Here is a 17,248-nt window from a genome sequence, read left to right on the forward strand (position 1 = left end):
ACAAAAAACGGAAAGAACTAACACAAAAAATAAAAAATGCAATGAACAATGATAACAACCATGCACAGCACATAAAAATCTTGTACAAACACTTTGAAAATAAAACAAATGAACAAAGAATAAATCCAAGCTCCAGGCACTAACAACAAACAAAACCTGGAAAGCAGGTATAAGACCAGAATATATGAAACAGCTTACCAGACAAGCGGCATCAACAATATTCAAAACTAGAACAAGAATGCTAGATGTAAAAAACAACTACAAACATAAGGAAGCTGATATCAAATATGCAGAAATTCTAACATGCTTACCGAAACCCTGGAACACACATTATTGGAATACCCAAACAATTAAACTAGAAATGCATACAAAGTCAATATCTATGATATATATGACAATGACATAAACAAACTGAAAAGAATGGCAAACAACATCAACTATATCATGAACACACTAAAAAACCCAAATAATGTAAACTTACACAGTGTAGCTCCCAAAGAAATTAGGTAGAGCATTCTGGCAAACCAGAGATACACAATATTATATATATTTAGCAATATGTCTAACATTCGTAAATGTTTAACTCCTTTCAGTTTGCCACCCTCAATTTATGATGCAAAGGTAATTTGACATTTGCAGATTGGAAAAACAAAATACTGTTACTTCAGTCCTTTCTACTAATGAATCCACAACATTTGAGGAAAATAGGCCCAGATTTATTTAGTGGAAATGTAGCCTTACACTTATGGGCAGCAGAATTTTTTTTCTAAATGTATAACAATGGTATCTCCATTTAATCTTCTCAATAACAGGTTATGGCCAGCATAACTCTATGGTATGCAATTTCTTATATGCTATACAATTTATGCAAAGTTGTAATTACCTTATGAAATAAAGAATACATACAATACTCATTTTACAGAAGGATTGAGCACTTTGGGATTTTCAAGTAGGAGGGGGGAACAATGACTTTGTCATTTCTCCTGGCATCTTGGCCTTGCTTTTGATAAATTTACCAACAAACTGGGGGAGTTGAAGAAATAATAACCAAAAAGGTAGAGAGGAGATTTTTTTTCTTTTAAAAATAGATGAAATAGGAATCACTGTGAAAGTCCTAAAGGATTTTTTTTTTTTTCTTATTGTATGTATTTACCTAACTGTAGTATACAGGAAAAGGAGCAACACATTTTGCAAATTGAAAAAAGCATGTTTGCACTTGTGGGTTTGATAATGCTTGTGCTGTGTGTAGCTTCATTGAGGCGTGGGTTGACTGGCTGTTTGCATATGGGAACATTTTAATGTTGGATTAAAGACCATAGAAGGACGAAACTTGTATTAGTACCTCAAACTCAAGGTCATACATTTTTAGTGGGTTTGAAATAAAAAATCTTTATAGAAAATTAGATGTTTATTATCATCAGTACATGGGGAGTTGCATATGGGTCTTCACTTGGCAGAGAAAACTCAAGTTCATAGGACCAAAATCTAAGATTAAAAAATAACTGAATATGGATATTTACTATTACCAATTTTTAGGATTTTGAATGTAGAACTTTATGACATTGAACTAAGTGGAGGAATTCAATATCAAGCTGTACCAAAATAACTATCATTGGGCTTGGCATGAGTAGCTTTATCACAAAGGATGCAATTGAAATACTCATCTTGTGTGTGGGTCATTATATGATGTTTCAGAGTATTTTTTTGTGAGAATGTTTTATTAGGTCACAATGGGAAAGATTTTCTCCTGTGTTGATCATTATATGCTTACTGAGTTGCCCATTTCTTGTAAAAGCTGCATTGCATAGGTCACAATGGAAATGCTTGTTTCCTGTGTTGGTCATTACATATGTATTTTCAGACAACTTCTTGAGAAAGATCCATTGAACGAGTCACAATTGAATGGTGTGCTGATCCAGTAATACAAACTGAAACAAGGATGCAGTTACCCACCAATCTAAGCAATTAATATCATGGAGGAAGTGACTTAGTGTTCATCAAAGGCCAAATTGGAGGAGGGGGGTAAAGCAGTGTTGACCCACTGTACTGACCTGACATTATCCTTTTCTATCTAAATCACCAAGGGAATTAGACTTAGTAAGGTCAAATTTCTTGGCTCCCACCTACAGAACAATGCATCTGTCAATGAATGCACACCAATAGACAATCTGACCTTATCTTCCCTGGTAGGGTCCTTAACACCCAGTCATTGACAATGTAAGTGGTTACCACAAGGGAAAGATTGCCACCGACAATAACACCCTGCACAATATGCTCTAAGATTTAAACTTTATATTGTCACTGTACTTATGTATCATTGCTAAATCAATAAAATGTTTATCATTATTATTATTATTATACTTTATGAATCCTCAGTTGTTTAATTCCATTCCCGTCATGGCTACACAAGTGTGGGTCATCATATGCCTACTGTGGTGACATTTTTGTGAGAAAACTGTGGTGCACATGTCAAACTGGAAAGATCTTTCTCCTGTGTGGGTCCTCATATGCTCTTCCAGGTGATCCTTGCTTGAGAAAGCTACATCACATTGATCACACTGGAAAGAACTCTCTCCAGTGTGGGTCATTGCATGTCTTGTCAGATGATGACTTGATGAGAAAGATGAATTGCACAAGCTACAACAGTAAGGTTTCTTTCCTGTGTGGGTCATCATATGCCGCCTCAGATTAAAATTTTGTGTGAAAGCAGCATCGCACAATTCACAACAAAAAGGCTTTTCTCCTGTGTGGGTCATCATATGTTTTTTTTTGTTTCTCTTTATTGAGAAGGCTGCATCACACAAGTCACAGCGATAAGCTTTCTCTCCTGTATGTGTTGTCATATGCTGCTTCAGGGTACTCTTATGTGAGAAGGCAGCAACGCACAGGTCACAGCAAAATGGCTTCTCTCCTGTGTGAGTCTGTGTATGCTCTTTCAGATGACTATTTCTTGAGAAATTTGCACCACACACATTGCAGTGGAAAGGCTTTGCTTGCGTGTGGGTCACCATATGCATTTTTAGATTACTCTTTGTTGAGAAGGCTGCATCACACAGGTCACAATGAAATTTTTTTTCTCCTGTGTGAGTCGTCATATGCTGCTTTAGATTATTATATGAGAAAGTTGCATCACACACATCACAGTGAAAAGGCTTCTCTCCTGTGTGGGACATCATATGCCGTTTCAGATGAGAGCTTTGTGTGAAAGCTGAATCACACAGGCCACAATGAAAAGGCTTTTCTCCTGTGTGGGTCATCATATGTGTTTTTAGATTACTCTTTGTTGAGAATGCTGCATCACACATGTCACAGTGAAAATCTTTCTCTCCTGTGTGAATTGCCATATGCTGCTTCAGAGTATTCTTATGTGCAAATGCTGCACTGCACACATCACAGTGGAAAGGCTTCTCTCCTGTGTGAGTCATCATATGCCGCTTCAGATGAAAACTTTGTGTGTAAGCTGCATCACACAGATTACAGCAAAAAGGCTTTTCTCCGGTATGTGTATACATGTGTTGCTTCAGTTTTCTCTTTAGTGAGAAAGCTGCATCACAAAGCTCACACACAAAAGGTTTTTCTCCTGTGTGGGTCTTTCTATGCTCTTTCAGATTACTATTTCTTGAGAAGGTTGCATTACACACATTGCATTGGAAAGGCTTTACTCCTGTGTGGGTCATCATATGCCGATTCAGACTACCTTTCAGTGAGAAAGTAGAGTCACACAGGCTGCACTGGAAAGGCTTTGCTCCTGTATGGGTCACCATATGCTGCTTAAGACTGTCCTTCAGTGAGAAAGATGAATCGCACAGGTGACACTGGAAAGATTTTTGCTTTCCTATTGTGTGGGTCATCATGTGCGGTTTGAGTATAGCCTTTACTGAGAAAGCTGCATTGCTCTGGTCACAATGGAAAGGTTTCTCTTCCATATGGGCCATCACATGGTTTCTGAGATGACTTTCCTGTGAAAAAGCTGCATCACACAGGTCACAATGAAATGGCTTCTCCTCTGTGCAGGACATCATGTGCTGTTTCACACTACCCTCCACTCTGAAAGATAAATAGCACAAGTCACAATGAAAGTTCCTATCCTGTGTGGTTTGTTAAAAAGCTTTTACATTACTACAATATATCTTGAGAAAACTGCATCACAGGCTACACTGGAGATGCTTCTCTCTTGTATTTACCTAATAATACCTATCTTATTGTAGTACACAGGAAGGAAGCAATGTTCGTTGGGTCCTGTCTCCTATTCTCTAATTTTCTAACATACCTAAACTCAAATTCATGTATGGTTCCAACTTAATCTATATCTTTGATTTCCAATTATCATATTTAGATTTGAACTCCTGTATTGTTTGAGCTTGAGCTATATCACCTTCTAAGCTATTCCACATATTTTAAAATATGGAAAACTGTATTTCTTCACATCCTTTTGACATGTGGTCTTTCTTGATTTACTTCCATGACCTCTTAAAGCCCTCCCATCTTTAATCAGGAGATCTCTTCTATCAATGCAATCTATCCCCTTTAGTGACCTGAACACTGTAATCATGTCAACTCTTTTTCATTGACCTTTCAAGGTTGGTAGACCCATCTTTAGTCTTTCCTCATATGTTTTATCTGCCAAGCTGGAGACCAATTTGGTTGCTGCCCTTTGTATTCTCTCAATCTTGCTTGAATCCTTCACTCTGTGTGGGGACCATACTATACTACTGATGCATCTTACAATCTTGGATGTATTAGGGTTTTCATGAATTTTTTCATCATCTCTTCATCTACGTTATGGAATGCCACTTTAATAATCTTCTGCAGTAGGCCATATGTCTCTCCTACAATCCTGTCTCACAATTTTGTTAGGTGACAGGTTGTCTTTTATCAACACTCCCAAGTCTTTCTCCTTTTGCTTTTGCAATGTGTTCTCTTCCCAAGGAATATTTTAAGAATGGCCTTTTGCTGCTATTGCCCATCTCCAGTACTTTGCATATTTTTGGTATTGAACTTCATTTCCCATTCTTGGCTCGATGCAAAAATAGTATCTAGATCTTTTTGCAATATTCTACTGTCCACCTCATTTTCCACTCTTCTCATGATTTTTGCGTCATCTGCAAACATGTTGGCATAGCTTGTTGTTCCTTCCATCATGTCATTAACATAGACAAGAAATATTATTGGTGCAAGCACTGAACCCTGTGGTACTCCACTCATTACTGCTCTCCAGCTTGACATTTTGTCCTTTACTACTGTCCTCATGTATCATTCCTTCAAAAAGTCTTTAATCCATTTTAACCCCTTCACTCCAGGCCAAAATCTCGCGGGCAGCATTAGCTGCCAGACGTGCGATGTTGCGTCATAATACTCACATTATGAAAAATAAAGTTACCGCTGTATTGCTCATTCTCTTTCACCCATGAATTTTGATAACCATAGAAAATATGACGAAGCCAGTTTACAGAGTATGGGGGTCACGAAGGTACAACTACAATATATATAATCAAGAAGCCGACATCGGCATCCTCGCATACCCTCTTGCTCCTCATGACGCCTACATAGCCGTCATCATATTGAAGGGGTTAATAGTTTGCCTCTCAGTCCTCCAGCATGCTCCAATTTCCATATAAATCAACGGTGATGTACTTTATCAAATGCTTTCTCTAGGTTGAGGTACATGCAGTCCACCCACCCCTTTCTCTTTTGAAGCACATCAATCACTCTTGAGTAAAAGCTTAAACAGTTTGACACACATGATCTTCCAGATCTGAAGCCAAATTGACTGTTACAATGTTCATCTTTTCAAGATATTTGGTCCATTGATCTTTCACAATCCTTTCGTCTCGTGCTGGTTAGTGATACTTGCCTATAATTTGGTGGTGTTTCCTTGTTTCCACCTTTGTGAATTGGCACCACATTTGCCCTTTTCCAATCAAATGGCACAATGCCTTCTTTCCCTGAACATGTAATAAGACTGTTGATCTTGTCTGCTAGTTATTCCCTACATTCTTTAACCCATTAAACTCCGATGACAAGATGTCTTGTCATTTGGTCAAATAAAACAAAAAATCATAATAAAACAACAAAATGTTTGATGATCAAACAGCACCAGAAAAATATGACGTCATCAGTCCTCCTCGAGGAGGAGGACTGATGACGTCATATTTTTCTGGTGCTGTTTGATCATCAAACATTTTGTTGTTTTATTATGATTTTTTGTTTTATTTGACCAAATGACAAGACATCTTGTCATCGGAGTTTAATGGGTTAAGTATTCAGTTCGAGATCCTGTCAGGGCCTGAGGCCTTTGTCACATCCAATGATCCCAGGAGATTGGGCACTTCCCTCACTTCTACATTTATATCTACTAAACCTGATTATTTGCTCCCCTAGCTTTTCTTTAAAAAGTTGTGCTCTTTGGTGAAGACTGATTGGAAACCTTCATTCATTATTTCTGCCTGAGCTAAGGCCTCCTCAAAGACCTCACCATCTACTATTAACTAGGTGATTTCTTTCCGGTGTCAATTTACTATTTATGAACCTGTAAAGCAGTTTTGCTTCATTTTTGCATTTTTCTACTAAATTTCTTTTCAAAATTACTTTCTCCTTTCCTGCACATTCTGGTAGTCATTACTAGCTTGTTTGAAAGCTTCTTTTGTTTTATTGGTTCTTTCCGTTTCCCCCCAAGCCACATCCATAGCCTTTTTTGCAATCCAACACTTTTTGTACAACCAATCCTGTTTTTGCTTCTTCTCTTCTTGTGCGGATTGTTGTATGTCAGTTCATAAAAACACTCACTGAGAAAATTCACCATATAGGCCACTATTCTTTTCTCAGTCAATGAAATACAAGATTACTCCTATGGGCAAACAGTATGTCTCTCATACACAATCAGATTCCTTTCTGTATGGGTTATTATAATTACTGAATGGGATCTCTGGGTAACTCCTCTGATAGAGCCTTGATAGTTATCCTTGTCCTGCCAAAAAAAAAAAAAATGCTTTAATAGCACATATTTCCATTCATTATTGATGATTTTCAGATTAATTATATAAATAAAAATCATCATGTGGGGCATTTTGTGCACAAATCATTTTGAATGCAGATCATCTTCTGCCCATAGGTATACTGAGAAAAACATTAAATGACAGTGAATACATTGAAATCCATGTAACTACTGTTTAACACTTTGACATATTCACTGCAATAATATATATATATATATATATATATATATATATATATATATATATATATATATATATATATATATACATACATACATACATGCCTATACCAAGGACTTTTTCCCCCTTACCAGGGATGTAGCCAAAGTCAAAGGCATATACACACTTCCACCCATTTCATTCCCACCCATTTAACTACCATCCACCACCCTTTCTTCCCTCTCACCTTAACTCCTCAGGGATGACAGGTCACCCTGTATCCTGTCCACTGCCCTGGGTCAGAGCCAATGCAGCAAGACACAACACATCCAGAGCAAGGCCACTTCAATTAATTAGTGACCCCTTCCCCCTCATGCACAAAAAAGATGGAAGAAATCCCTTCGGGCTGCATCAAAAAATCATTCACACACAACCACTCCCTAACTCCCCTCATCCCCCACTCACTCCATTCCTTGCATCAGAGTATCATCTATTAATGGCCATTCTCCACTCACCCCTATCTACAGATTTCCTCAACAGAAATCCTCCTCTTGCTCAATGCTCCTTCACCCCATCCATCATCTAATCCTTGGTTGCCCCTCATGTTCATTCCATCCACCTCTGCCTTCCATACCTCTTTCACTAATGTTTCATTACTCATTCTTTCCACATGTCCAAACCATCCCAGTACTCTTTCAGCAATCCTATCTCCCATCTTCTTTTCATCCCCTGCTCTCATACTCACCTCCTTGTTTCTCACTCTATCCAACCTTGTAACCTCTACCATACTTCTCAGACATTTAATCTTAAACACATTTCAACTCATCCTCTCTTAAATTCCATGTCTATGCCCCATATCATATCTGCACAATCACCCCTTCATATAATCTCATTTTTGCATCCATTCTCATATACCTACAATTTACCTCCACTCCTTCCTTTCTTGCCACATGTGACCCCAAATACCTAAAGCTATCCACTTCCTTCACCAATTACTCCCTCTGTTCCTCTCCTAATCCTCTCAATCAAATCCTCCCATAAGCCTTCCCAACTACACTTAACAAACTATCTCTGAAACTACTACACTCACATTTGTCCCCTTTTCCCTTGTAGAGCAGAACTATATAGGCACTCCTCCAGTCCTCTGACACTTTACCGTCTCTTACACGCACATTAAATGACCTCACTAGCCAGTCTACTATTACTGTACCTCCCTTCTTCAGACACTTGACATGACACCCATCTAGCCAAGGTGCCTTAACTGTTCTCACCATTTTCAAAAGTACTTGCACCTTATTTTTCTTATTTCTTTTCCATTTTCCTCAACCATTATTGTCATTCTATTACAAAGGATTACAAAGGTGGAGCATGCCGACAGGAGACCTTTTGGTCCATAACTAGGTCAGATGCAGAAGAAAAATATAATAATGACAAAATATATATATATATATATATATATATATATATATATATATATATATATATATATATAAATGATAATCAAATAAATAAATGCATAGGTATACTGTAGTTACATAATAAACAAACAGGTAAACGGTAAATAATAATGAATTGACAGATAATAAATAATAAATGAAAATCAAGCAAATAATCAATAAACAGACCAATAATAACAAACAAGTAAACAAATAATATAAAATAAATGGCAGTCATTACAGCATCTTGCTTAGATGTTTATCTAAACGAATCTTAAAGCTTCAAACTGAACTACATTGCACTGCCTCTGCAGGAAGTTTATTCCATTCATTAACTACACGGTTGGTGAAGTTATTTCTACCCACTTTCAAATCAAATCTATTCCTTGACAATTTGAGATCATTATTTCTTGTCGGACTCTTATTCAGTGTAAAAATTTTGTCACTTGTGATATTGTTAATTCCCTTTAGAATTTTAAAAACCTGTATCAAGTCACCTCTGAGTCTACGCTTTTTTAGGGAAAACAGATTCATATGTTTTAGTCAATTTTTTTATGATCTATCTTTTATATTTGGAATCAGTTTTGTGGCTTGCCGTTGTACTTTTTCCAATCTGTCAATGTCTTTAAGGAGATTTGGTGACCATACAGAAACAGCATATTCCAAATGTGGATGAACTAACGATTTATATAGCTTGTTAATGAGAGATGAACTTTTTATGTTAAAAGATCGCACAATCAGTCCTAAAATCTTGTTTGCATTCTCAGAGGCTGAAATACACTGCTTAGATTTGAGATTGTTATTTATAATCATGCCAAGATCCTTTTCACTATCCACTTTTGTTAATGAATTTCCAGATAACTTGTAGTCATACTTACTGTTATTTTTACCTATGTGCATAACTTTGCATTTACTTGTGTTAAATTTCATTAGCCACTTTTCAGACCATTGCTGTAATTGATCTAAATCTTCTTGAATATCTAATTGATTTAACTGATCATTTGCCATTCTGTGCAGTTTTGTATCGTCAGCAAACTTGGAGACAATAGATTTTAGTCCATGGTCTATGATTTATATATACTATAAATAGAAGTGGCCCAAGAACAGAACCCTGAGGAACTCTACTCATATCATTTTTCCATCTAGAAGATCATTCAACCAGTTTCTAGTCCAACTTAATAGGCTACAACTTACACCATGTGAAGCTAATTTAGGGAGTAGCCTTTCGTGGGGGACGGTATCAAAAACTTTTGCAAAGTCTAGATATATTAAATCTATATTGCTTCTTTTGTCATAATTCGAGATGAGTGTGTTGTAGAATTCGAGTAAGTTAGTCATGCAAGAATGTTTCCATCTGAATAATACATGTTGGCTATCATTTATCAAACATTTACTTTCTAAATGATATTTGATAGCATCTCTGATGATAGTTTCCATAATTTTTCCTATGATTGAAGTCAAGCTTATAGGCCTGTAGTTATTTGGTTTCTTAATGTCAACTTTTTTGATTATGGGAGTAAAGTTAGCTAGCTTCCATTCTCTTGGGACATCTCCAGATATGATGGATTTCTTGAAAATGATTTCTAATGGAACAACAATCTCATTTTTAACTTCCTTTACGATTCTTGGATGTTAACCATCAGGCCCTGGTGTTTTATTAATTTTGAGTGTCACTATACACCTTTTATTTATTTATTTTATTCTTATTTTTTTTTCTATGTTTACCATAGTAAGTTCACCCTAGATTTTTCACAGGTTTCAGTTTGGAGTTCACTTTGAGGTGTTGCGTTTACGAATACTGAGCTAGAATAGTTGTTTGAAATGTCACACATTCCTTCATTTGAATGTCTTTTTCATACCGGTGTGTAGGATTTTGGTGTTGTTCCAATTAGGCATATGTCCATGTTGTGTAGCGTGTACTACTAAGTAACCAACACATGGGAGAGAAAAATGAAAAGAGCATGGTTTACAAGATTCCATGTGGTGGATGTGATGCAGCTTTTTTTGGAGAAACTTCAAGAGGAATCACAAAAAGATTATACGAACACAAGAACGATATGAGACACCACAGGACATCTAATTTGTTAGTAGTACACGCTACACAACACGGACATATGCCTTATTGAAACATCACCAAAATCCTACACACCGGTATGAAAAAGAAGACAAGAAAAACTATCGAAGCTGCATATATTAATACTTTTAAATCAACCAATCATAGAGAAGGGTTTGTAAATTTACCACACGCAACAGCAAGATTAATCATCGAGAGGGCACAAACGGCGAACTCTATCCCAAGGCGACCTGTAAGATGACCCGCTTAGTACATAGACAATGTATTTCAATTTGTCTGTACCATTATCTCTCTGAAGAAGACTCTGTCAAAACGTTAGAGAATAAAGTACTTCTGCTTCTTCCTGGACTTTACCTATACCACTCTTGCCATACATTTGTCTTTTCTCTTGTCTTTCTATTTTGTCTCTCCTGCTTTTAATCTGCATGGTCCTTCTTCTTTTAATTAAATCATTTGTAGCTTTGGAGTATTCATTGTCTCTAATGTTTTCTGTGCTTCCTACTTTCTTTGCCGATTCCCTAATGATATTCACTAAATTCAAATTAATATCTTCCACACTGTCCTCCTTAGTTAGCTTTGAATCTATTTTTAATTTCAAACTGAAATTTCATATTATTATCCTTAACCTTTGCAAGGCTTATTTTCTTTCTTAAAATTAGTTTATTTCTCTTGGCTCTGAAATTGAATTTTACTGTGCAACCTACCATTCTATGGCCACTACCTATGTTGACTTTATTTTTATCACCGGAACACAGCTAACGCTTTTGCTCTCGTCTCCTAATATGAAGTCTATTTCATTCTTTGTTGTTCCATTTGGACTTCTCTACGTCCATTTACAACCTACACGCTTTTGGAAGAAGTGTTCATTATCCTTATCTTGTAGTTCTCTGCAAAATTTACTAAAATCTCGCCTCTGTGATTTCTTTCAACTACTCCAAACTTACCAATGCATGTTTCATCTCCCATCTTCTTCCCCACTTTAGCATCAAAGTTGCCTATTACCAACATGCACTTACTTTTTTCTTCATCCATTACCTGACTTAAATCATCATAGGACTCAATTTCATTGTCTGAACTCTATGAAGTTGGTGCATAAACCTGGACTATTTTTAGAGTGTACCTTTTACACAGCCTAATCACAATCCAAGCTACCCTGTCTGACAAACTAGTGAATTTGACTATGCTACCAGCAACCTCTCGGTTAATCAAGAATCCTACTCCACCAGATCTTTCTTTGTCCTTACCTATATAGTAGAACAGGTGGTGACCATCTTGTAATTGTATCAGCTTTTCTTCTGCTCTTTGGACTTCACTCAGTCCTACAATGTCCCACTTGATGTTGTCTTGTTCTTCCATTAAACTCTCCAGCCTGTGATCTTCTGAGGGACTTCTTACGTTGTAAGTATAAATCTTCATTTTCTTTGTGTTGTTTAAATGTCCAAGACTTGAATCTGCTTGGACAGTGCTTATTTGGTGGCACACTGCCTGTAAGCACACAAGGCAATGCAGTTGGACCTTTAGATGATGATCCAACAGGAACGCCCAGCTTTGTTTTTGTTGAGCTGTTCATATTGGCTATGAAGGGGGGTTGGCAGTAATCTCACCTCTGTGCCAACTTGTTTCTGGTGAGATATTTCTCTGGTGTCACCTTATTCATTATATTCGGTGAAGCCCTATATCTATAGGGTGTCCAATGGTCCACGCTGTCATTATGACAGTACCCCATATATCTATAAGGAATTTCCCTGTTCGCTATCAGGGACGTGCCAGTTAGCAGTGGGTCCTGCAACTGTGTTTTTGAGCTTCTCTTTGTCTGATCTTTCCTAAAAAACCTGTTCAATATGGGTGACCCAGCAGAGATTTCCTCTCTATTGACATAGCTTTTCTGATCATTAAGATTCTCTAGCCTATCCACCATGTCAAGGTACCAACTCTCAGATAGGACATATATATATGTACATACACACAATATACATACATATATATATACACATATATATATATATATATATATATATATACTGTATATACATATGTATATATATAAATATATATACTGTATATCCATATATATACACATATATATATATATATATTATATATATATATATATATATATATATAACTACAAAATGATGTAACACATTCGTAAAATTCAACAAGAACCAACTGTGTTGGATAAGAAGAAATTAAATAGATTATATCAATATTTTTAGATCACAGACTGTGATCCTCTTCACAGAAGAGGATCACAGTCTGTGATCAAAATATATGGATATCATCTATTTCATTTCTTCTTATCCAACACAGTGGGTTCTTGTTGAAATATATATAATATATATATATGTATATATATATACATACATACATATACCAAAGGCTTTTTCCCCCTTACACGGGTGGGTAGCCAAAAAGAAAAAGGCATAGAAATCACTCCCACCCATTCCATCCCCTACACACTCCACTCCCCTCCACCCTCCCTCTTATTTTGACACCTCCTGGATGACGGGTCATCCCTGCATCCTGTCCACTGCCCTGGGTCATAAGCAGTGTCGCAAGACACAGCACATCCACAGCAAGGCCGCTTCATAAATTTGGCGACCCCACCTCTCCGTCCCCTCATGCAGAAAAGGAGAAGATGGGGAGAAATCCCTTCAGGCTGCGTCAAATTTTTTCTCATACATACTTCCTCACCCTCATCCCCCACCCACTCCCCCTCATGCATCACAGCCTCATCTATACACAACCATTCTCCATTCACCCCTATCTTCTGTCCTCTCCCATCCTTCCTCTACAGACATTCCTCTCTTTTGTAAAGCCCCTTTCACCCCATCCACCCATCTCATCCTAGGACACCCCCTCATATTCACTCCTTCCACACTTCTTTTACTAATCTTTCTTCACTCATTCTTTCCGTGTGTCCAAACCATCCTAATATTCTTTCATCAACCCTATCTCCCAGTTCCTTTTCCACTCCTGTTCTCCTCCTCACTTCCTCATTTCTCACTCTATCCAGCCCAGCAACCCCTATCATACTTCTCAGACATTTCATCTCAAACACATTCAAACTCCTTCTCTCTTCCTCTCTCATGTTCCATGTTTCTGCCCCGTACTTTGCTGTTGGCACAATCACTCCTTCATATAACCTCCTCTTAGCATCCATTCCCAGATGTCTATTTCTCATTACACTTATTAATCCACCAAGGCATTTACTCGCTTCTCTCAATCTACATTCTACCTCCACCCCCACTCCTCCCTTTCCTGTCACATTCACACCCAAGTATCTGAAACTATCCACTTCCTCCAGTTTCTCACCCTTAACCCCTTCCATACGGTGCCGCACACGTAGGCGTCATGGGGAGCGAGTGTATTCGCGAGGCTGCCATATCGGCGTCTTGATTATATTTATTGTAGTCGCCCCTCCATAATGACATTCTTTCTAATTCTTTTGTAATCGCATTTTCTATGGTTATCAAAATTCATGGGTGAAGAGAGAACGATCGATATAAGCGGTGACTATATCTTATGATGCGAGTATTATTACGACACGTCGTACGGCTGGCATTGGCTGCTGCCACCGAGATCTAAGTCCATGACGCCTACGTGTGCGGCACCGTATGGAAGGGGTTAATGCTCACTTCCAGCCTATTGTCACTCTCTCCCCTTGTACACTCATCACCTTACTTTTAACCACATTTATCTTCAGCTTCCTTCTTTCACACACCTTCTCAAACTCTGTCACTAACTTCCTCAATCCTTCCTCTGATCCTGCTACAAGCGCAGTGTTGTCAGCAAACAACAGCTGGCTCACCTCCCACTTTTCTCCATTTTCTTTAATCATCTCCAACCACCCCATTCATGTAAGGATTAAACAGCCAGGGCAACATAACACACCCCTGACGAAGTCCCACCTTTACCTCAAACCATTCACTCTCTCCATTTCTAATCCTAACACAAGCTCTACTACTCTCGTAAAAACTCTTGACTGCTCTTAACAGCTTTCCTCCTATCCCATATATCTGTAATACCTCCCACAGTGCCTTCCTGTCTACCCTGGTGTAAGCCTTTTCTAGATCCATAAAAGTCCAAAAACCATCCTTACCTTTTCCTATAGCTTTCTCACATATCTGTCTTACCACAAAAATCTGATCTACACATCTCCTACCTGTCCTAAAACCACACTGTTCCTCACCAATTACTCCCTCTGTTCCTCTCCTAATCCTCTCAATCAAGATCCTCCCATAAGCCTTCCCAACTATACTCAACAAGTTGATCCCTCTGTAACTACTACTACACTCACACTTGTCCCCCTTTCCTTTGTATAGCAGAACTATACAGGCACTCCTCCAGTCCTCCGGCAGTCTACCCTCTCTTAAACAAACATTAAATAACCTCACCAGCCAGTCCACCATAAGTGTACCTCCTTTCTTGTATATATATATATATATATATATATATATATATATATATATATATATATATATATATATATTCGTAAATAGCTGGAGTCCAGGAACCATTATTATGGGAGAAAGCATACGCTGGACTCGACGTTCGTCAATTTATTCCGACGTTTCGAACCCTGTCCGGGGTTCGTCTTCAGGGTAATACAGTGGTAGCAATGGAAATGTACATAAATAAGGGGAATTTGGTACACTGGGACAGGTCTCCACAGTAACCGTTACAATCCGACGCAGTTAAACCAAATCAAAAACACAAATGAGAAACAAATATAAATAAAACTATAAAATAACATGTGCAATACTTCCTTGAAAACATTCACCGAGTTTACCATAGAAAAATATGTATATATATATATATATAAAGAAAATATAGTGAAAGTTGTAAGGATTCACCCCGCTACCGATGGGTCGCACCACTGTGCACTCCCGTGGAACAAATGTCCCGCGTAGCATGTATATCACAATATACATACATATATATTGCAGTAATTCACAAGGCACACGTGAAAATAATATGCAGAAAAAACCACTGGGAAATAAGAAGCATAGTCCGAACATTTTCGTCTATTTAAGACATTATCAAGGAATACGATATTCGATAATCGTATTCCTTGATAATGTCTTAAATAGACGAAAACATTCGGACTAAGCTACTTATTTCCCAGTGTTTTTTTCTGCATACATATATATATATATATATATATATATATATATATATATATATATATATATATAATATATATATATATATATATATATATAAATATATATATATATGTATTTATATATATTGTTTCAATGAATTTGAAAGCTTTCTAGAATCTTCTGTCACAAGACTTCCAGAGTATAGTTATCCTAAACTGTGTTGACTATCACTTCCAGAACTGGTGTCATACACTGTGTCACAAGTATTTAATATTGCTAATTTTTCTTGCAAATCAGAAATGTGTAATAAAATGCTAGGTTAACGAGTTAAACACCATATGAGGATGGAGCCTTTATTTGTATGACGTTTCGTTTATTACAGCTTTTTCAAGTACAAGTTGAGATACATATGCTTGAGATTAAATAAGGGGAAAGCATATGTATCTCAACTTGTACTTGAAAAAGCTGTAATAAGCGAAACGTTGTACAAATAAAGGCTCCATCCTCATATGGTATTTAACTCATCAGTCTTGTCGGCAACTGCCACTTTAATGAAAAATGCTAGGTTAGTTTACATTAGGTTCAATAAAGCAATTCTCAAACTTTACAGTATTATGTAAACTACACCCTCAGCTTTTATATATATATATATATATATATATATATATATATATATATATATATGTAAATATATACATATATATATATATATATATATATATATATATATATATATATATATATATATATATATATGTATATATTTTCTAGGACACGTCTTTCACAGTGATATAACCTAAAACCAAACAAGAATATAAACTCATAGCTCGCCTTCCACCTCTTCAACGTGTTGTGGAACCTTTGACTCGTTTTAACCCCCTTCGGCCTCGTTGATGACCTACTGCATTATCACCAGCGAATTCAAAATGTCTTTATCTGCTACAATATTACGATTGACTCTGGGCAAACAATAACATATGTGTCCGGATGGCGAGTATCTATTGGTAACTCATTTACTACCTGGGTGTCTTCCTCCTCAGCTCCTGTGCTTACAAACTGCATGACACTTTTGGATCTCAGATATATTTCAATAACCTCAAGGATCCTTGCAACTCTTATGATATCATTCAAAGAGTATTCGATTCACAATGTTTACATCCAACTGGAAATAAATACTCTACGTCTAGAGAAAACTTTACCTCATAATTCATGAAGGGGTGACTACTCTTTCTGAATCTCGTAGTTGTGGCAACGATGATTAATTCACTACTGACTTGTTTTCTTTTAGTAGTATTTTTCCATCATCACCGTTTCTGTAAATTCAAGGCACATATTTGAATATATCTAAATGTACCTCTTGTATGATTTGACTACTTGTTTTTATTTACATGTTCTAGAACGCCTGTCTATACATCTATTTATATACCAAGGACTTTTTTCCTCTTATAAGGGAAGTAGCTAAGTCAACAGGCGCGT

At 36.9% G+C, this 17,248-nt stretch overlaps 1 protein-coding gene across 1 annotated transcript; it reads right to left on the bottom strand.

Moving 5' to 3' along the window:
* Positions 1-1,389: 1,389 nt before the first annotated feature.
* On the bottom strand, positions 1,390-16,808 carry LOC143031970 (uncharacterized). Its single transcript, XM_076196371.1, has 2 exons — positions 16,793-16,808; positions 1,390-4,047 (listed from the first exon to the last, which is right to left on the bottom strand). The coding sequence occupies exon 2, from the start codon at positions 4,020-4,022 to the stop codon at positions 2,373-2,375; it is 1,650 nt and encodes a 549-aa protein (XP_076052486.1). The 5' UTR covers positions 4,023-4,047; positions 16,793-16,808; the 3' UTR covers positions 1,390-2,372.
* Positions 16,809-17,248: the final 440 nt, after the last annotated feature.

This window comes from Oratosquilla oratoria, chromosome 12, assembly GCF_046742065.1.
Source record: "Oratosquilla oratoria isolate Oo_2021 chromosome 12, ASM4674206v1, whole genome shotgun sequence".
Lineage (NCBI taxonomy): Eukaryota > Metazoa > Arthropoda > Malacostraca > Stomatopoda > Squillidae > Oratosquilla > Oratosquilla oratoria.